Source organism: Meles meles, chromosome 5 (genome assembly GCF_922984935.1).
Source record: "Meles meles chromosome 5, mMelMel3.1 paternal haplotype, whole genome shotgun sequence".
Classification (NCBI taxonomy): domain Eukaryota; kingdom Metazoa; phylum Chordata; class Mammalia; order Carnivora; family Mustelidae; genus Meles; species Meles meles.
The window spans coordinates 22,512,220-22,534,314 of record NC_060070.1 but is presented as its reverse complement, the minus strand read 5'-3'; the positions used below and the strand labels follow the sequence as shown (position 1 = coordinate 22,534,314).

At 44.9% G+C, this 22,095-nt stretch overlaps 1 protein-coding gene across 5 annotated transcripts in view; it reads right to left on the bottom strand.

The window, feature by feature from the left end:
• METTL24 (methyltransferase like 24) overlaps nt 1-10,000 on the bottom strand; it is a 130,816-nt gene extending 120,816 nt beyond the window's left edge. For all 5 annotated transcript variants that reach the window (XR_006818303.1, XM_046004827.1, XM_046004828.1 and 2 more), the window contains exon 1: nt 9,560-10,000. Coding sequence is in view for 4 of the 5 variants with exons in the window: in XM_046004827.1 (XP_045860783.1) it covers nt 9,560-9,877 (318 nt within the window). In the remaining variant the exon portion in view is untranslated. The remainder of the gene's footprint in view (nt 1-9,559) is intronic.
• Between the last annotated feature and the right edge of the window lie 12,095 nt (nt 10,001-22,095).

Genomic DNA, 22,095 nt, shown 5'->3' with positions numbered 1-22,095 from the left:
CAGATGGCGACCAGAGGGGAGGAAGGGGGAGAGGATGGGTGAAATATGGGTGGTGGGGATTAAGCCGAACACTTATCCTGATGAGCACTGCGTCCTATATGGAATTGTTGAATCACTGTATTGCATACCTGCAACTAATACAATATTGTATGTTCATAATACTGGAATTAAAATAAAGATGTAATGAAAATAAAATAAAATAAATTTTATTAATAATAATAAATAATAATATAATAAATATAAAATTAATAAAATAAACAATAATAAATATTGTTTTGTTTTTATATTTTTATTACTTTATATTATATTTAAATATTATATTTAATTTTTATATTCTCTATATTTTATTATTATAAAAATAATAATAAAAATAAAATGTCAAGAGTAAAAGAAATAATAAATATCCCAATGACTATTGGGCTAAATTTATACCCCATAGACATACATGCCTATAGCTCTCTGACGTCCAGGGGCCTGCTTCCCAGCCAGCAACACAAGGCCAAACAGAGACCTTCTTCATTGAAGGACCTATTCCCACAGGCTAGGGGTTTCCACCTACCTGTTCTAGTTTACTCTACACAACGACCTTGTGTGTTAAGCACCACTGCTCTTCACAGAGGAGGAACCTGAAGTTCAGACCAGGTATGCCACATCCAGTGAGCAGCTGAGCAGAATTTAAACTTCCAACGTCAAGTATAAAAAGATGAGCCCATCTCACAGGGGAGGATTGATCATAACAAAGTATTTTCATGACATTTGCAAATCCACATAAATAGACCTCCGGAATCTCATGTGTTACCTTCACTGGCGTCCCCATATTCTACCCCCAAATCTGCTGGGCGATGAGGCCTCCTTCCACATGTGATCTAATCCCTGGGCTCTAGGAGCATCTCATTAATTAGCACTTTTGAGTGATTTGTTGTGCTCCACTCAAAGCAGATGAAAAATAAAAACACATGCCGTCATATTGTGCCCAACAGCCAACACCACACAACATGAGAATGGCCTCTGATTTGGGGCCAGTCCCGAGAACAAGTCTTTCAACTTGCTCCAACAAAAAGTCAGTGGTCTCTATGAAGATGGCTTTAAACATGGAGTTTGAGTCATCTCCCCAGAGGCTTGTCTAGATGCATGGCTTCATGTACTCAAAACATGCTTTTCTTTTCCCCAGGAAGAAAAAAAAAAAAACAAAAAAACCCTGCAGACCGTGATCCCATCACTACCCTGTGCGAGGAATCGAACATAAACAATGTCAAGGAGAACCATTATATTTAACAAACTCCAGGACGCGCCCCAGCACTGTTTATAAGATCTAAATCGAGTCTTGTTTTAGTACCCTGTTCTGCTAAATTCAGATGTCTGCTTCATTTTAGATCCAAGGCCCCTGGAAGAGAGCTTCCTGGGCTTTATTCAACACTGTGAAATGTGCATATTCAGAGAAGCCATCGAGAAACATGACCTCCATGATGCCATGACCTCGACAATGCCCGTTCAGGTACAGATGACTGAAGGGCTCCCATACTGCGGTGGCGGAAGGGCTGCGACCCGGCTCCTCCAGCTCGCTGACTTCTGAGCCCATGGCAGGCCTCTGTCCTCCCCTACTGGGTCTCTGGCCCCTAGAGTATGAGCAGGAGTGCTGGACATGGCTTCCAGCCAGGACACTTACTACTGCCAGGCACAATCCTCCAGAGTACTCAGCCCTCTGCCAAGGGGACCGGCAAGTTTCCAGATGGGGACTGTGCTGCCAGCCTGGGTCCAAAGGGAGGATGACAATGGCACCGGGCGTCACCCCAACCCCACCCACCAGCAATGGACACACTGCATGAGCAAGAAACACACTTGTCTTAGTTGAAGCCCTGAGATCTGAAAGTTGTTTGTGATCCCAGCAGAGACTCACCCCACCTGCCCACTACCCCAGACAAACGGTGCCGTGAACAAGAGCTTGATGCCTCTCGTGATAAGTTAGCGGATCTGTGTAATTTAGTATCTGAAGCTAAATGTAATTATCTTGTCAGGGAAGGATCCCTTGGCCCATAGTTCACTTGAACCCCAATCATCGTGTTCTAAAATCTGAATTAAACAGACCAAGCAAAACTGGAGAGAGAAAATTACAGTTGTAACCTTCCAAACCGCCAGTTCTAATTTATCGATCTGTCAAGGTTCTTAGTTGTAAACAACAGAAACCACTCCGGCTAGTTTAAGTAGAAAAGGAATTGATTAAAGATTTATTAGCTTGCAGAACCTCAAGGACAGGAGTCTCACCATCCTGCCAATGTAGATTGCACTGGCCCACTGCTGAGCACAGATACCGTGGCTCCTTTCACCACCCTGGGCCCCGGATACCCCCACTGGAACCTCGGCCACCACGCCCCTCTGCCGTCCTCCAGGCTGCTCACTTCTTCAAATCTCTAAGGTACCAACCAAACTCTCATGCAGGTGTATCACGAGTGCCGTCCAGGTGCCAGGAGGAGTGAGAAAATCATGGTTTGGCCTTTTTTTCTTGGAAAGGTGGATAATTCCTCAAACACAGGAGGGAAATTCAAAGGTGTGGTCAAAAGGAATGATCAATACCCAGTCCCTATGGGGTCACGAGTCATAGGAAAAAGGAAGGTCTTCAAGACTCATTTTGGCCCATAATCAGGTGCCCATAATCAGGTTCCCTGCCCCTTTCTGGTCTCTGCAGCACTTCCCCAGAACCAGTCAGGCCTTCTTCCAATGAATCACCATTTTCACCAGTCTCAGTGGACTTCTGTCACTTGCAACCCAGAGACTCTGAATACAGAAGTAATTTCATGTTAAAAAATCTCAAGCTAGCCAGTTGCAAACAGGGCTGTAAATATTCAGATGCACTGAAGAATTTTTCAGATTTTTTTTTTTTCAAAGTAACTTCACATGGACAGGAAAAAAAATGAAAGAACATAAGACTCTAACTTTGGTTTGAGAACCCTAGTTGGGATAATGGGCTACATAATGATTACAGTTACTTTGTCTACTAAAAGTCCTCACAACTAACATTTTACTTAAAAAAAAAAAAGGGGGGGAAAATACTGCATCTACAGAGATCTTGTGTGCATGTACCCAACTGAAAAAAAGATGACAAATATGCAGAAGATGTCAACTTATTGCCAAACGCTACATGAAAATATATCTATATTTTCTACATCTATAAGAATACATCTAGAGAGATCTAGCTAACCAATAAACACACACACAGAGGCACAGATGCTAAGCGTATTCACACAAACAAAAACCTACACTGTTCCTAGGGCCTCAGGTTCAAGATCGCTGAACTGGACTAGTTAGAATAATAGAATAAAATATGAGAAGAACAAAACCCTAAGGGCAAAACTGTACGATACTTACACTAAGTCGTTAAGCAATGTCAAGGACTTGGCTTCTTAGAGTAACTTACAGAAAGTTTCCTTTTCTCTACCAATGGCTTCTGGGACAGGAAGGGGACTCCTGGGCTCTGTTTCTGGCTTGTGGCTAGAGCTGTCTGACCCAAGGTGAGTATCTGAAGACATCAAGCTGGAGTCTTGTTACCATAGCACTCTAGGGAGAAGGTCAAGGAGAGCGGGGATTTCCCAAGCAGCCCTGCTCCTTCTCTGCCCACAGCGGTCACTGAACCCTTCCTTTAATTCAGTGAGAAATTCTAAGTTTTCCCAATATATTTCTTCAATTTTTTTTTCTGTTTTGGCTTTTTTTGCTTAAGCTAGGTCACAGTCCATTCTTTCTTGTTTACAACCAAAAGAACATTACATTGACTAAGTATTCTCCTCTACCATCTTACTCTCCCCATTAACCAACTCCAGCCTTAGGCAACTCATCTTTCTTTACTAGGAATGACTAAAAAGGACCTTTGGCTTCTGTTCCTCTAATTTTTGTGTGCCCTGTGGCTATTGCACTTAGCAGCATTGACCTCGCTTGTCACTTTTTAAGAAAAACAATTGCTAATTTTGACATCTGGCTAAGAGGTTGCAACTTCAAATGCCTTCTGAGATCAGACAGGTAACGTAGATGATGGAGAGAGCGCTGAGCTGGATTCCGCTGGACACTATGCGTCCCGTCGAACGACCTTTACATTCAAATGCTTCAAACACCATACCATACGGTTCAAAATGAAATTCCTCATGGGCCAAATCTACCTCCTGGGCCATCCACTAACAACCCAGCTGGCTATTAGTTTAAGTTACAGATGGTCCTACTCTGTAAGACTCCTACAACTCAGTTTTGTTTCAGTCATTGGAATAGGATAAAATTGCTCCTTGAACAGCAAATTTTCCCACCCTCTCTTAGAGAAAACTCCACAGGCAGAGCACCTGGGTGGCTCAGTCGTTAAGTGTCTGCCTTCGGCTCAGGTCATGATCCCAGGGTTCTGGGATCAAGCCCCATATCGGGCTCCCTGCTCAGGGGGGAAGTCTGCTTCTCCCTCTCCCACTCCCCCTGCTTGTGTTCCCTCTCTTGTTATCTCTCTATCAAATAAATAAACAAAATCTTAGAAAGGAAGGTAGGCTCCACAGGCCAGTAAGGGGACCCATCTGAGGTCTCCAGAGAACTCAAGGGCTGCTTTTAAAAGAAGTTTATCAATGCTGGTAGACTCCTGCTTTCGTGGTTCTCATGGCAAGTGAAGCAGGCTCCTGTTACTTTCTGTGAATCACAGAATAAAGAGCCAAACTCCTTGGAAGCACAAGGACTCCAAAGGTGTCACAGCACAGATGGAAAAACCCAGATGCCGACCACCCCTGACCGTCTCCAGTTGAACTACGCAGCTCTGATTCTCTGCACAGACTAAAAGGGAAATCCAATTTGAGAAAACGGAGAGGGTTTTCTTTTCCTTGGAAAATGGACCGGACAAATGGCACACAAGAACCTAAAATTGTTGGAAAACAATGGCGCTTCCGTCAGCAGTTCCTTCGCCCACAGAATGCTCCCTGAGGAGCTGTGGGGTTTGGAAGGAGTGCAGAGGCCTGCTCCCCGGCCTCACACACATCAAAGTTTTAATCAAAACCTGCTTTTTCTTTCTGAAACCAAGCAACTGCTATTTCACACCCACATATTGCTGGGGCTCATTCAATTACCCTCAACGACTTTGTTTAAAATGAAAATGCTTTCCCTCCTGAGGACAGTGTGAGAGGACTGATTAATGCTGTTCCCTGAGGGACAGAAATGTAGGTACACGGCAAAAATCCAGGTAGCTGGAAACTACTGCTGGGCCATATTTTACAAGCCATTCAAACCTACCTGCCAAGTATTTGTAAGAATAAGGACTACAGGGCAGTTGGCTCTATCAAGGGGGTATACTATACATCACCTTGATGAAAATCACAGAATTACAAAACTAAGATGTCGTGAAGTGAGGAAGAAAGACCAAATTTTTCCATATGGTTTTACAGAAGAGGAAACAGCTTTTTTTTTTTTTTTCTGACACATTGTTCCAAAGGATCTGTAACCAACAAACCAAACAGCACATCGCTGGGTTCTGTGGCTCTGTGACTCAGACGTCACTTTTCTCCCCAACACATTAAATGTCAAGTAAAATACCTCCAATGAGAGAGAAGAAATTTCTTTGGGAAGCCTGGCTCCTGTGTTGAGTGCCTCTCCTGCGTAAAGGAGCCCTAGGTTGTACAGCCCCTGAGCCCCGCCTCAGGATCCACACTTAGCCTGGAGTCTGCTTGAGATTCTCTTGTTCCCTCTCCCTCTGCCCCTCCCTCCTCACTCTAAATAAATAAATAAATAAAATCTTAAAAAAAAAAAAAAAAGAAAGCATAAATCATGGAGACCTATCTTAGTGCTCAACAAACACCCCCCACAAAACACTTCACCCATGTGACCACAGCACATGTCTAAAACAGAGAATATCTCTAAAACAGAGAAACCAGAAAGGAAGAGAGAAGGAAAAGAGAAAGAATTACCATAAAATGTTTATGCATGTGTGGTATGCAGATCTGGGAGCCTAAGAGCTCTGATGGAAGGCTTCTGTATATACAGAAGTCATGGGTTGCAGGGTAGTCCTAACCCAAAAAGGCAGTATTTACCCGTCCTGTGTCATCTGCCCCCATTTCACAATGCCCTAAGGTTACGACCTCTGCTGTGAAAGAAGATGTAATATTTAGAGCTAGTTCTTGCACGGCTGGTGAAGCAGGGATGGAGGAAAGAGGGGAAGAATTATATGAGGACTACACTTCTCTTTTTTATAACAGATTATTTTCTTGAAGAGAAGCAGAAACTGTGATTAAAGTGGCAATATAATTGCTGAATTTTTGTGCCTCCAACACCTGCAAAGGAAGCACGTGGACAAGAAATCCTCAGCAGCCCAATTATTTCATGCAGGTTTTCATCCACCCCAAAACCAAAAGGCGTCCCCAAAATAGAACGGAACTTTCTCTCCTCCGCCAATCTGGTAGGTGCCTTCCACAAAGTAACCAAGAACCTAAATCACATTATTTACCATTATTCTCAACAAACAAAATTTAAATAAAGCGAGATCCAAGGTTTTTAAGCACAGAACTTTCAAACTTTCATTATATCAATTATTAAATGCCAGATGGAGCTTACATTTCACATCTTGATAGGAGGCTAAAAAAGGAACAAGATTTGTCCCCAGGGAGATAAGAGATCTCAAACTCTGTTCCCAGAAGTGGGAGAACAGATTAGATAACTGGTCTTCTCGGTTTTGAGGAACGTTTTAATTCAACTGAAAAAAAAAATGGGGAAAATGAAATAAATTCCAGATTCCCACTATCTAGGAATGTGAGGAAGTTAGAATGTATATCTTGAAAAAAAGTAAATAAATGGATAGCTGGGAGAAAGGAAATCCAGGGACAATTCTTCCTTAGGAAGCTAAAAAAATCAAACAATATTTTAAAAATAACAATAAATTAATCCTTTCTTATATATTTTTAACCAAAGACATTTAGTTATCATAATAGGCTGAGATACTAAGATTCTTATATATATATATATTTATATATATATATATTTTACATATCGGTGTCTCAGGAGTAAGCATTTCCCAGGGGTCACTCTGGGAAATACAATCCTTTCCATCAAGCACAACCGGGGGAACAAAACACTCAATCTTAAATGGATTACCAGGTTGTAACACAGACAAAGCAACTCACAGATCAGAATGCATCTCATCATCAGAATGCATTGGGGAAAGAGCAGCATAGAAGGAAGTAGGACAGATAGGGGAAGGTTTCCAAGCGATGACCCCTGACCTGAACATTCAAGGACGGAAAGGGCATGAATCATGGGAAAGGAGTATGGCTCCACCCACAAGTAAGAGAATCCATGTAAGCCAAAGGAATGGAGATAGTTTACAACAAGTAACATTTGGGAAACGGCTGAGAGTAAAGACCCAGAACAGATGACTGAATGTTAAAGCTATGATTATTGAGTGCTTGTCACATACCAGACTCTAGACATATATTTCCTTTTGGTTTTTTTCCAATTAATTTTAAGAAAACAGAGCCCCTGGGATCAGACCCAGGTGACTCGGTTCTGGAAGCCACCCTCACTCCCTAGTTGACCTCTACAGTCTCATGGCTTTAGTCCCACCGGTACACTGATGACTCCCACATCTCTATCTTCAGCCACAATGTTTCCTCCAACTCCAAACTCGTATGTCCGACTGCCTGTTTGACATTTCCACCTGGATGTCGACAAGATACCTCAAACTCAACATGTTTAAAACCAACCTCCTGGTTTCTGTCCAGCACCACCGCCCCCCCCAAAAAAACCCAAAAGCTTTAACAGTAACAAAAACTCTCCTCCCTCCCTCATCTTCAAAACACAAGCAGAATCAGACCACTCCTTACACTGCCACCTCTACCACCGCATAGAAGCCACCGCCATCTCCAGCCTGAATCACGGCAGCAGACTCCTCCAGGGGATGGACATGAACTTCCCCTCGAGTGACCCTCTGAGTCTGCGCATTCCAACCCTTTCCATTTGCAGGACAGGCTCCAGTTACTGTTGTCTGAAATGGAGACCAAGATTTAAGAGTGATTCTTGGACAGGTGACAACAGAAACAACAGAGGCTGAGGGCGGATATGAGAGGAAAACTACAGGGAAGGTTGAAGGGACCTCTGAGGACATGGAGAGAAACAAAAGAACTTGAACTTGAAAGAAATATCAAGTCCTACATCAAACGTCCCCTCACGGTTAGCCTTTTTTGACTCAGCCAGAGTGCAAGACTTTGAGTAGTACAGTATTGGTCCCATTACTAGAGGCCTAAGGTGAGTGCCTCCCTCAGCAGACTTTGAACTCATTCTGGGTCCCCAGCACCTGACACAGCCTCTGGGACCTGGGAAGCCCTTGGCAAAGGTGTGTTGGTGGCGTAAAGTGGTACCATGTTCATTTAAGGGCATCAGGAGCATGAAGAAGGGAGTCGAAGAGCAAATTAAGACTTTACTTGGGAAGTGAGGTTTCAGAAATAGAAAAAAAGTATTTGAGTTGATCCAGGAAGATAACAGTGATGGCCAGGTGGGTCATAGCAGGGGTACTGTGCGTCAGAGGCAAGGCCTGGGGGAAAGGAAAATGGGAAGAAATGGTGGGCTGTGATACCGAAAGTAGGCTAGACTGGGAAGCTAAAGAAAGAAGCAGAGTGAGAGGAAGAGTTCTCCCTCTCCCCAAGAGGCAGGTGGTGGGGGACAGGAAGTGTTTAAAAGAAAAAAGGATGCGCCCAGGAACAGACAGAAGTTCCCGGAGAGGATGCAGTTAGGGTTAATGGGCTATGAGGCCCAGGCCAGCTCAGCTCATACCTGCAGTTCTTAATCTTTTCATCCCCGAGTACCTAGGAAATGAGCTCCAAAAGGAGGGTGAGGAGGCCAGAGGCTTACCAACCAACCAGAGGTTAAACTGGAACCACTCACTCAGGTGTGAGCCAAGAAGTTAATGCGGTAGGAAGAGTAACACTGTCGAGGGCTTTAAAACAAACCTAGGTTATGACTCAGTCCTCGAGGTTCCCACTCACTGGCCATCAGGAGGAGCTGGGGCTCAGCTTCTCACCCTGCGCCAGCCACCCTGCCAATGTCTGCGGCACAACTGAAGGAAAATTAGGCTGGAAAGTGGATTTCCATCACACCGCGATGAAGGTACAGTGGAGAAGCCACACACAGTGGCTATGCAGCCGGCTTTGTCCGGGCCTCAAGGAGAAAACCGCTGGGAAGCACAGAATAGAAACAACACCCCAACACCTTGCTTTTCCTTCCGCTGCCCATCACTCACACCCTCTCCTCACTAAAATGTAAGCTCCTCGAGAGCAGGGCTTGGTCCTCCCTGGCTGGCTGCGTGCCTGGCGCGGGAGGGGGGTGGGGAATGACACCCAATGGACACTCAGCAGATACTGGAGCACACTGGGCTCGGTCCTGCAGCGTTGTATCTGGGCACTGAGGATGCCACCCCTGGAGCCGCCAGAGAGGGCTGAGGTGGGAGAAGCGAAGACTTCTCTGAAGGTCTCAGTGGGGCGGTCTTCCGGGGGGGGGGGGGGGCTCTGGGAGCGTCGGGGAGGGGGATTCGGGTGTCAGGCCCAAGACTGCACCATTTGCAACTGACCTTCCGGCGGGGATGCCCGCGCGGGGCGCAGCAGCCCGGCTCCAGCGTCCCGCTCCCGCCGCCCTCCGGAGGCGCTCGGCGCCCGCTGCGCACGTAGGTCACCTGCCTCCTGCTGGCCCCGCGGGGCGGGCCGGGCGCGGGCGGCAGGTGCGGCCCGGGTGGCTGGGGAGCCGGTCCCAGCGGGGCGCTGCGGGCGGGGGATCGGGGCCCGGAGGGCCGCAGCTCCGCGCACAGCCGCAGGCCGAGCAGCAGCGCGGCGCCGAGCACACATCGGCGCAGGGCGCCGCAGCCCCTCCCGGGAGGCCTCTCCAGTGCCATGGCGGGGGCTCGGGCACGGGGCTGTGATCAGCGTTCCGCACGCCCTGCCAGGCCGGCAGCGGGGACCGGGACGAGCCGCCCACGGTGGGAACTCCCCCAGGGGCCGGGGCGCGGGCTCGGACCCGCCTCTCCCCCTGCAGTCCAGCACAGACTCGGCGTAACCTTATCCTGCCCAGCACAGCGCGCCTGGCTACTGGAAGGGGCGAGGGGCGCCCTGCCTGGCGGGGGCTTGGGGGCGCAGGCGGCTCGGAGGGGCAAGAACCCGAGGGGGGGTGTCCCCCAGGGGGCGCTCTCCACCCCGGCCTCCAGAGCCTGGCGGAGTCGGAAAGCTACATGGCCAGAAAAAGCACATTCCTAACAGGGTCCTTAATGGGTGGTAACTTCGTTTTCTAGCATTAGTATTGCTGGAGAAACACAGGATAGGTGAGCTGCCAGGTTTTGCTACAAGGAGCAAGTTCTGATAGTCAAGCAGTTTGTGCCATTAAGCACGAGATAAAAATATGTCGCACTTAGGCTCGGGTTTACAACTTCTCTCCCTCAAGAAAGAGGGGAGGAGAGAATAACACCTGATACCAAATAATCAAATTAGAGTTATTCCATTTCTAAATTCTGCCTGAAGCCAATCCGTGCTTTCTCTCCGTGTTATGAAATGTGTGGGGGTGAAGGAGAGGGAAAGAGCCAGCGAAGACATCTGACAGCAGGGAGAGAGAACAGAAGTTACCATGGCATGATGTAAATCAAATTAATTTAGCTCCAAACACACACCTCCCTGCTGTCTTGCAGAGATACAGAAGGACAAATTTATCTTTGGGCAAAATGCTCCCCAGCTGGTATTTCCATCACCACCTTGACCTTAATTAATCAGGTTGAATGCTCACAGCCTGGAGTCCGGTTCTGACTGTTCATTTTCAATTGTTAGGATTCTTTCGCACAACCTGTTTGAAGTTTGGGCTTGGGGTTTACGTTTGGATTTGGGTTTGTTTTCTTTAGCCGTGGCCACTTCTTTTTATGCTCTACACTTTTATTTTCTGTACTTCTACAGGAAACTACCCACCCCCCACCCGACCTAGCCTCTTCCCTAACAGCCTGAGGCATAGACACAGAAACCAAATATGGAGCTCCCTTCCCCCCACTCCCTGAATCTCAGGAATTTTCCTTAAGGAGCCCTCCTCTCTAAAATCTGTCTAGCTTCAGAACGAGCCAATCTATTCTTTGTCACAGTACAAAGCACTTGGGCTATTTCTCTACATCTAACAGCCCAATCTAGTCCATTCCCTGGGCCACACAGTCCTCGGGCTCCTGAATGCTCCATTATGATGGACTTTTGTTTTTTCCTTAGATGCAGCCCTCAGGCTTTGTTTTAAAGAATCCAAGCAAGTATATTCCCCGCCCCCGCCCCCCCCCCCCCCACACACACCCAGATTTTTAGAGAAAACCTCACATCCTGTGACTATTTAATGAGTTTGGGTGTCAGACTTGAGCTATGTGCTGAATCAGGACTCTGCCTTTCAGAAGCTGTAAGACTCTAGAGGAAGTATTTCACCTTTCTCAGCCTCCATTCTCTCGTGTGTAAATAGACCTATGTATCTGGTAGGATTCAGAGATTGCATAAAATAGTAAACCTCCAGTAACGTAAATAATACCTGTTTCACAGAAGGCATTCAGCTGATTACTTACCATTAAAGAAAACCCTGGATGTTAGGATGAAAAATGAAATTTAAGCTCTGATTCCAAAGTAGATCTTAAGAATGTATAAGGAATTTGTAAATATCTTATACGTTGTCTAGAATTAGGAGCTTCCAACAGTTGCAAAAACAACCATTAAGACTCCCAGACCTACTCCATTCAGTTGTATAATGATGTAAAACTGTTAAAGACATGATATGCATACTGTGTTTGATCAACCTCGATGGCCAAAGTCTGATGTAGACTTTGCTAGAGATTTTATTTTCTGTGCAACCAGTAACACTGCTACTAACTAAATAAGTAATCTTTTGAAGATTATGATCTCACTAATTTATGCCCTTTGCTAACATGCTGAGTTACTCTCCAGGGGGGAAACATGAGGAGTGTCCTATATGATGAAAATGGGGATATTTCACAAGAGTCTGAACTGGAGATGGGAGGGGGCGCACAGAACAGTGTCGCTCTTGAAGAAAATGGGCAAGATGACCTCATATTTTCCCTTATCTCATTTCTATGGTTCTCTAATAATGTTTCCATTATGAGGAAAAAATCCGAATAAAGTACAATATTTAAAATGCCCTTTTTCCTCACCTTTTGCAACTGTCTCTAGGCATTTATTACTAATAAAAAAGAACTGTTTATGTGTATGCAACATCATTAATTTTCTAGGAAGAAATTTCCCATTTTTAACTTCCACACATTTCCGTGTGTCGTGGAGGATAATGAATAGTGCAGTGGGTTAGTTGGTAGGCTGGAGAGGAAAATCTGATCACTGCCGTAGCTGACAAGCCATCCTTCATCCACAACATTTGCTTTTCTCATGGAGTTGAACTTGTCATGTTTGTGTCTGGATATGTTTCAAAAATGCAGATAATCACTAGCCACTGAATCATAGGTTGGTTACTTAAATGTGCAGGTCAGTAAACCACAAAAGCAGTTTTCATCAGATCACAAATTATATCCTTCTAGAGGTTTCAGCCAGCAAAATGAGTAAAACAGAACATTTTTACCGCTAATCTCCTAGACACTATACATTTAAATGAACACACATGCGGTAGGGTAGTGGTTCTCAGTCAGAGGTAATTTTGCCTCCCCAGGGACATTTGGCAATTTCTGAAGACATTTTTGGTTGCTACCACAGACAAGGACAGGCAGAAGATACAACTGGCCATATAATGGGGAAGAGACCGGTATTCTGCAAGATAGCCTCAAACGCAAAGAATGGCATTCCACAACAAAGAATTATCCAGCCCCAAATGTCAGTAGAGCTTAGTTGAGAAACCTTGCTGTCACAATAGATATTAATAGGGCAATTTTTAATTACAGACCGTCCAAAGAGAGAACAGAAGCTCAGACAAGGATTCTTACCTCTCCAAAGTGGTTGTTTCCCTTTCACTATGAAGTATCCTGCCTGAATTAAAGTAATAAAATTTAGAAAGGACTGGAACCCCACCCCTACCCAATACATGTAATACATACTCATTGAGGAAAATGTACACAAAGCAAAAGAAGATGTCAACAATCATTCATATATCATGATTCAGAGATAGCTATCCCATGAGACCGTTTCCTATGCATATATGCTTATAGTTTACGAAAATGAAAACATATGCATATTTCTGTATCATCTGCTCTCATATATGGTACAAATATTTACCTATTAAATCATATGATGTCTGGGATTTGGTTAGAAATAATCCAGTGGGAGAGGTGGGAAATAGCCTGGGGTATAAATGAAGCAACAAGAGCTTTGAGTTTATAATTGTTGTAACTGGATGATGGGGTTCACAGATCTCTATTATTGAGCAGGTTTGAAATTTTCCATAATAAAAAGGTCATTAAACAGTAATCTATTACCCTACAACATCATTTTTAATGGCCATATGTATTGTAATTAAACCAATCTTTGTTGGTTGAATAACTAGTTCATTTCCAAGTTTTCATTTTATAAACAGTGCTGAGATACACATCTCTATAGCTAAATCTGTTGGATCTGAGATGGACTAAAAGGAAAGAAAGAGGTCACAGATGATTCCGAAGATTTTCCTGAGTAATTAGAGGAGCGGAATTGCTGTTAACTGAGAAAGAAAAGACTTAAAAGTAAGAGTAGATTGGGGTGGAAATCAAGAGTTTGATCTTGATGGTCATGTTAAATTTTGGAAGCCTATTAGACATGCAAGTGAAGATGTGAAGTAGGCAGTCACATTTAAAAGACTGGAGGGGCACCTGGGTGGCTCAGTGGGTTAAAGCCTCTGCCTTCAGCTCAGGTCATGATCTCAGGGTCCTGGGATCCAGCCCTGCATCAGGCTCTCTGCTCGCTGGGGAACCTGCTTCATCCTCTCTCTCTCTGCCTGCCTCTCTGCCTACTTGGGATCTCTCTCTGTCAAATAAATAAAATCTTTAAAAAATAAATAAATAAAAAATAAAAGACTGGAATTCAGGGGAGCAGGGCAGGATGGAAGTGGAAATTTTAGATCATGGGCGTATTGATGTTGAATGAGGGAGGGAAGAAATATTTGAAGGTTTAGCTCCGGGTCCACCAGTTTTTGGTCAGGAAGATGAGGAGGAGTCAAGAAACGATACTGAAAGAGGTAGACAGTAAGGGAACAGAATGTGTTGTCCCTGAAACCAAGTGAAGAAAGTATTTCTAGAAAGAAGACACTGAGAGGTCTAATAAAATGTGGGCTGAAAACCACTGATGAGATTTGGCACCACGATGCCTTGTTTATTATCATCTTTCCCAACTAGAATGAAAGCATGAGTTCAGGAACTTTGCTTTGGTTATTTCTACAATCCCAGTTCCTAGAACTGTATTTGGCATGTGATATGTGTTGAATAAATAACCATTGAGATAAAGAGGAAAAAATGAATCAAATATGTGTGCATTTGTAATTGGTGATGATTCTTAAGAGTAGAATTGCTGAGTTAAAGCAAAATTGTAGGTCTTTGATATGAAGTGCTATTACTAATTTTTCAATCCACCAAAAAAGCCCAGATCAATCCCATTCAAAGGCCAACAGCTATTGCTTTGTTGGCATCAGTGGGAAATCTCAGAAAATAGCTTGAGCCAGCCTCTGGCAAACAGACGGACCAAAGCCGTTTATTTTTAGTTCCCTCCCACTCCGCCATCACTGCGCGTGAACCCACCTTTGATTCCCCCTCAAATGCCCATCTCAAGCTGTATCCTATGTAGGATTGTGTCAATCAGTTTCATTCTCCCCAGCCTACGGATATAGCTACATGTTAAGATACTAGTTCAATATCAGAAGCATCCGTGTTAAAGGAAGAACTCACCAAGATGGAAGCTTTCAAGGTCTAGAATGAAGTCATAATAGGATGACAGACACCGGAACTGATGCTTAGGGCCAGAAGCCCCGCCTAAAATCGAACCCCTGCTTAGCCCACAACCTAATAGAGCTGAATCTGAGCCAGCCTTATGGGAAATGCCTGGGGAATGGCTTAGTGCCCTGGCCTGCCTGGGAGAGAGATCATGAACCTTTACTGCTTCTTTTGAATCTGTTAACACTGTGTTCTCCCAGGCCTCATGTTTAACTTATTCCAGCATTTGTGGACTTGCTTTATCTTTCGTCTACCTAGGCTGTTTCTCAAACATATAGTGGTCTTACCTCCATACGCCTGCAGTGCCCTGCATGCAGTAGGTCTCCACCACACCCCTGGAATTGTCAACAGACGGACATCACACCCAACCAGGTGGGACATCACACCCAACCAAGATAGCACTTTTCTTCCAGTACCCATTGCTCAGCTATCCTACCCAAAAATGGAATCATATTCAAACCTATACTGGATGACTCAAAGGTACTACCTCCAACCCGGTACATTTTTGACCCAAGGGTATTGGGAAGAGTCAGGGAATGCTTCATGGAAACTGTTGGGAAAGAGGAACTAAAATGAAAAGTGTAGGTATGGGGAGACTGGAACATGGATGGGGTGGAAATTATGCGGACTGATTGCTCTTAGGTAAGCCTTCCACCTGGACATGAAGTTCAAAAAAAGACACAGCACACACACACACACACACACACACACACACACACACACACAGAGACTGGATTCTGAAAACACATCTGAGATATCGTCAGATAGGTTTATTTATAGACATTAACTCCCACAATGAGACTGTCCTGGATTTTATGGCAATAAAGAAGCTTAGGTTAAGAATTATCAAAACATTGCCTCTTTCCTAGGACCACCTATGGAGCATTTCCCCTCCCTCACCCTTGGCTCATCTTATCATTATGACACATGCCAGAAATAATCTCCTGGCTACAGATCACTTTGAAGTCAGAAACATTCCTGGTTGAAATTTTCCCAAAGTCAAGGGCTTACAAAAAAAATCTCTGAAGGTCAGAAAAGATCACCAGGGAACTGACAGGATAAAGTGGAACTCAGCAGACCCAAAGGCAAAAATCTCCAGGCTCCGTCATCTGAACTTAGCTTGTGAATATATTAAAAATCCCGAGGTCAAAAGCCATTTTACTTTCTCATCACATTACCGCGCTAGCCCTGGAGAAAGCATAAAAACTCTATTATTATCAGACCATGATGCAGGGATTCTCAGACTCATGCCTGCTGGAGAACCACCTGGGGAGCTGTTTAAATGTAGGTCAGAAGCCCCACCTCCGGAGATTAAGTCAGAGGCAAGTCCCCAAATCTTTAACATGTTTCAGGTTGTTCGTGATTAAACTTTTTGAAGTCTTGGCACAGGGGTCCCCCTCCCCCGCCATGGAAACGGTTGAGAGTCAAGGGTGGGATGTAAGGAGCAGTTTCTACAACGTGTCCGTGTATCCACGCCTTCAAATGTTCCCCCTCAAGCCTCTACGTACAGTTACTAAGAAAGTTTTAAGAATTAACAAAGCGTCTTCATATTCAAAAGTTCAAGAGCCCCTTTAATAGCCCTTCTCCTCCTCCCCATGACTCGTTCCTGCCCGCCCTCCCGCTGCTATTTCTCTAGCACCTGGATATCTGCAGCACTAGCCAGACTGCAGCACCGTTCAGCTCCAAGGACCCCAGCGAGCTGAAGAGACATGGTCTCAGCCAAAAAGTCAGTGTGAAGCAGAAGACCCTAGTCTAAGCTTAGCTTCCCTCAAACTACTCGCTGGCAGTAGAGCCTCAAACCAGTTAACCTTACCTCTCGGCGCCTCAGTTTCCCCATCTGTAAAATGGGGATAATAATAGTAACTTCCTATGTGATGAGTAAATAAACTGATCTTCTTAAAGAACGGAAACTACTGCGCCTGCGCATCATAAGTGCCATCACGTGTCTGTCATGTGTTACTATTGTTCCCTGAAAGCTGGAGCAACATACGTTTTCATTTTGCATTGGTTTATATTCCTCTTGCCTTTGTGTTGAAGCGTCTGTTTGGGGCTTGGGCTCACTGAGCCTGGACTCTACTGACATAAGAGGGGAAATGAAAGCACATCTCTGCACCTGTTGTTCCTACCCAGCCCGCTGCCTCTTTCCTTTACAACCATCACATGCCAGGGAGTAGCTGACTAAGCTTGCCACTATTTTCCGGGAAAGCACCTGGATCCAATTTAACTGGTGGGTCTTTTCCTTCTCACTTTGACCTGCAGTGCTCTAAAACGTGTCCTTTCTCCTTTGCGTTTCTGATTTCTAAGGGCTTTGTGTGCCGAGGAGCCTCTCACCGCACTTCTGAGTTTACCTTTGTCCTATGCTGGCTTTTTACACTTGGCCCTTCAGACCTTGTCAGGGCCATTACACTGATTCCCATCGCCGGCCTCTCAGGACCTTGTCAGTCCTGCTCGCTTTACCATGAGCTTGCACGGTCCGTGTTAGACACAGAGTGGATCTCAGTGCCTACGTCCCGACACCTCCTTTAGGAATGTTCTGGGGGCAGAGGCCCGCTGAGAACCATTCTCCCTCCTCCCGCTCCCCCACCCCCAGCTCCGCTCCCCCGGTGACTTAGACGGTTGCTCAGAGAGGGGAGACAAACGCTGTCTGAAAGAATGTTGCTGTTGCCAGGAGAGGAAGCGGGAGAAATAGCTCCCTTCACAAAGGGCGGCCGAGAGAAAAGCGGCTCTAAGCTGGACGACAAAGAAGGGGGAATGAATTTCCATGTCTTGCTAATATTGTGGGTGTGTAGCTACCATTAGCTGCTTCAACCGCAAAGTATGAGATCACTGGAACAGGTTTTTAATAGCCGCGGTTCTTATTTTAACATCTTTGTGGGTTTTTAAGTCAGCTTCTCTTGTGGGGAAATTGTTATGTAAAAAACCAGGGAACAAATTCCGGTTATTGCTCTAACTTTGGCCCCCAGGTAACCCATCCCCTAACTCCCTGCAGCAATTTTCACCAGCCCAGGTCCCACAGCAGATGCAGGGATGGGGATGGTGAATTATTTATTTCTGCCTCCCTGCAGTGACCAGCCTCTTGCACAGAGAGGAGCACAGTGAAATGCACGCAACCAAGGATTTCAAGAACCCTGCAATGCTGGATATGGTATATATGAACACAGTCTTCACGCACCCCCTCCCAGCCAGCCAGACACCCCCCATTAGCTATACCCCAAATATCCATTGCACTTTCCTGCCTCTAGACCTTGCTTATGTATTCTTAATATCTGAAAGGATCACCCTGTCCTGGAGATGGGAAGATCGTGGGCAGGCTTGGGAAAGAGCAAGCCAAGCTATTTGGATTTTATTTAACGAGCAATGGGGAGCCACGGATAGTTTTTGAGCAGAAAACACTAGTATGGATTCAAGGTAGAACCTGCTTAAGACCGTTCTAGACCCTAAGAATGCAGATCTTGGCACTCCCCAAACTTCTCCTTATAGACTTCAAAATAAGAATAGTAGCAAATAGTAAAACACAAAACATCAGATATATGGACATTGAAAAAACTTGACTCTACATCTTCTGAATGTAAAATTCTGACTGCAAAAAGAGAACCCTTTTCCATCTTTCTCTGCTTTTCCTTTCCAACCAAAACTGCAGCGATCTCTTCCTTCATTCTCCCAGAAACTGACAGAGTTTTAAGGCTTGAACACAGAGATCTAACAAAATTAAGTGGCCATTGCCTACCTATGCATTTTCCTCACAAAAATTAGGTGATGGTGCAGCCTGATTGAGAATAAATCCTCTCTCTTCGGCTGCAGCCTCACAAAAATGCACTGAGAATAGCTTCAGAGCACTGCTACAATATATCCAAAGTTGTCCCCCCCCCTTTTTCTTTTAGATTTTTTTTTTAATGTATTTTCTACCCCCAACATGGAGCTCAAACCCACAACCCCGAGATCAAAAGTCATGTGCTCTACCAACGGAGCCAGCCGGGTGCCCCTAAAGTATCTTTCTTGAATCCCTTAAAAGCTGATGAAATTTTAAGGGAATCTTGATTTCGTATAGTGAATACATTAAATTAGAGTCCTCCTAAGTTTGGTGGACAGTAATGAAAAAAGTTTGCAAACCACAAAATACAATCGTATTCTAGCATTTGCTTTCAGAATAAGGTTGAGATTAGTCCTATAACTGGTGAGCTCACCATGTAACGTCAAATCCTTCATTTTGTCTAATTCTGGTTTAAAAGCAAAAGGGTATGGATTTCCCTGAGTCCTCCAGCCCTAAGCTTTTTAAACAATTAAATTAAATATAAAAAGGAGCTACCTTAAGGTTTCATTGATAAGAAAAATCAAAACTCAACCAGCAATCTGTCACCAAGATCTCTTTAAAACAGAGAGACCCCCTTTAAGGTAAAAGTCTTTATCTTGTTGACCACCATGCTTTAAGGAAACAAAACTCTTTCTGTGTAGCCTGTTTCAAATCCCATGTAAACAAAGGGGAGAAGTTCCATTATCTTTCAGGCTTTCACATGCCACGATAAATGGGCTGTTCGTCTATTACTCATCCACTGCGGTTAGAGATTAAGTCTTTGTTACTGACAGGGGTAAATCTCAGCTGGGCAGATCAATAGAATTATTTTTCTCCTCAGACAATAGAAGTTAGGAAGATAATGATTAGCAATGTCTCTCTCTCTCTCTTTTTTTAAATTCTGCTTTTCATTAGCAGTTCATGTTCCAGAAAAGGCTTTTTGAGCTGCCGGACAAAAGACAGCTCCCAAGGTTCAACCGCGTCATGTAGGAGGGAAATTTTCTGCAACTTCTGAAACCTCTCCCAGTGCCTGGAGAGAAAAGCATATTCTATACGCAGACTAGTCTCAGAACCATAGGAGAGCCCTCCTAATTAGCACTCTTTGAATCCATTATCGGTCAGTGCTAAGTCTTGCATTACCGCATGGAAGACAGTCCATAGCCGGAAGGTCAGAATAAAAAGAGGAAAGCACAGAACAAACAAAATGCTTCAGCAGTAAGAACAGCAGCTCTGCTCTCAGAAGACAGACTGCTCTGACTGGCTTCACACTTTGGCCCCACGTGGTTTCTTTGGAAACTACTTGTCATGAAATTTCATGATCTGTTAAAAAAAAAAAAATGTGTAAGAATATATCTTCTTACCTACCTCACAAGGATGTTGGAAAGATTAAAATCAGAGAGTTGTGAAAGTGTTTCTAACTCTCTGAGGAAAGACGGGAGAAATGCTTTGGGGATAAGCTTGTTCTTTGGAATTTGAAAATACTCCTAATGGTCCATCATCTCACAGCCTTCTCCCATTAAAAGCCCAGGATTCTGCTGACCACGCAGGCAGCTCCCTTGTCTCTGAATAGCTCTTTGCAATCATTCCAGTGTGAAGCCCAGAACTATTTAATACATGAGTGACAACGAGAAGAAAGAATGGTACCACCCATCCAAACCGTTCCTGGATTAGTCAGAAGAGAAATTCCAGCAGCCCTGCCAGGGCAAGCAGTGGAAATATACCCCTTACCTTCTCCCTTCCTCTCCTCAAAGCACACTCTCCTCTGTCTCCTTCCAAATGTAAGAACTAACAAATGCATTGCCCTCTGTTCACACACACCCTTCACGTCTCTCCTCTCCTTACACCCTAATAGGAGAAGGCATGGCCCACCTTCAGGAAAACGTATCTTCAACATACACCATGCCCTTGTCAAAAGACACCTCCAACCCCAGCAGAGACCTACTGGATGTGGATTTCCCAAACATTTCCACCTTCTCCTCCATAGCGCTTCCCACCCAAATTCTACACGATCAAAACCAACTCTCAATTGGGATCCGCGTAACATTCCCATTAAGTTGTACTGTCACTACTCTCTGCTTAGGGAGCTATACCTTCCTAAATATTCTCACCTCCTATTCCTCTCCTTCAGACTCTGATACGTCTTCTCTCCCCATCCTGCTTGCACCATTCTCCCCCACAGCCTATCGTCTCCAAGGAGCAGAACAGAGGGGAAATGCCATTACCGTTAAAAAATCATTCTGTATTATAAGAGATGGTGCAACAGGGGTGTGATGCCCCCAGAAACACTTTAGAGACGGGTGAGGAAATGAAATCCTAAGAATGGAATTGCATGTGAAATTGGAGGGCTGCAAACTCAGGGAATAGAGGGCATCCCCTGAAGTCGTGCGGCCTGCATGCTTCCTATTCTATCTTAGACTAATCTAATCCTAATCCTTAATCTAATCTAATCTAGTGCAGTGCCAGGGCTGTAGGCTCGCAGGCACCGGGGACTGAGAGATGCAGGAAACATGGTGATGGCTTCTCAGGCACTAGCCTGGTCGGCACAGCATTCAGTGGCAGCCGACAGATGCTACCCTTGAGCTAATGGAAGCAGAAAGGTACTTATTCCCAAGTATTATGTGGCTTCCTAAATCATGGAAAAAGAGAGGAACTGGTGCAGACTGAGCTCCTGAGAACAACTCACAACAGCCGCCGCCATTGCCGGGAGAGTGGCTGCCATGGCCGTCGGGCGCGCGGGAATCAGGAAGCCGCGGATGTTGGGCCGCAGGCGTCCGCTGCCATCTGCTCCAGCAGGAGGGGATGTTTCCGGCCCTGCCTCTTTCCACACTTTACCCGGTTCCAAATCCAAGTTTCCTAGAAAAGCAGCAGCCCAAAAGAACCGAAATCACACAGGGAACGCTCAGCTGTAAAAGAGTGTTGAGGAAATGGAGGTTTTAGCTCTCAAGACTCTACAGCACAGAAAGGCACATTGTAAGGATAAGTGTTGAGCGATTGTCCGACATTGTATTCTGCATGAGTGAGGTTCCAGTAAGACGGAAGACCAGTCTTGAAGTATTAAACACCTTTATTTAAGCTACTTTTTGGGAGACATTTTCTCTTCTTCTATTTTTTTAAAGATTTTATTTGACAGAGAGCGAGAGACAGAACACAAGCAGGGGCAGAGGGAGAGGGAGAAGCAGGCTTCCCGCTGAGCAGGGAGCCCCCTTGTGGGGCTTAATCCCAAGACCCTGGGATCATCACCTGAGCTGAAGGCAGTTGCTTGACGACTGAGCCACCCCAGCGCCCCTGGAACACATTTTTCAAGTGCTTTCTACTTTTCCCAGCCTTGGGTAAAAAGAAAAAGGACGAAATTCAATTTTTTTTTCTCTCAATGACCCAAAACCATAACCATAAACATTGCTTA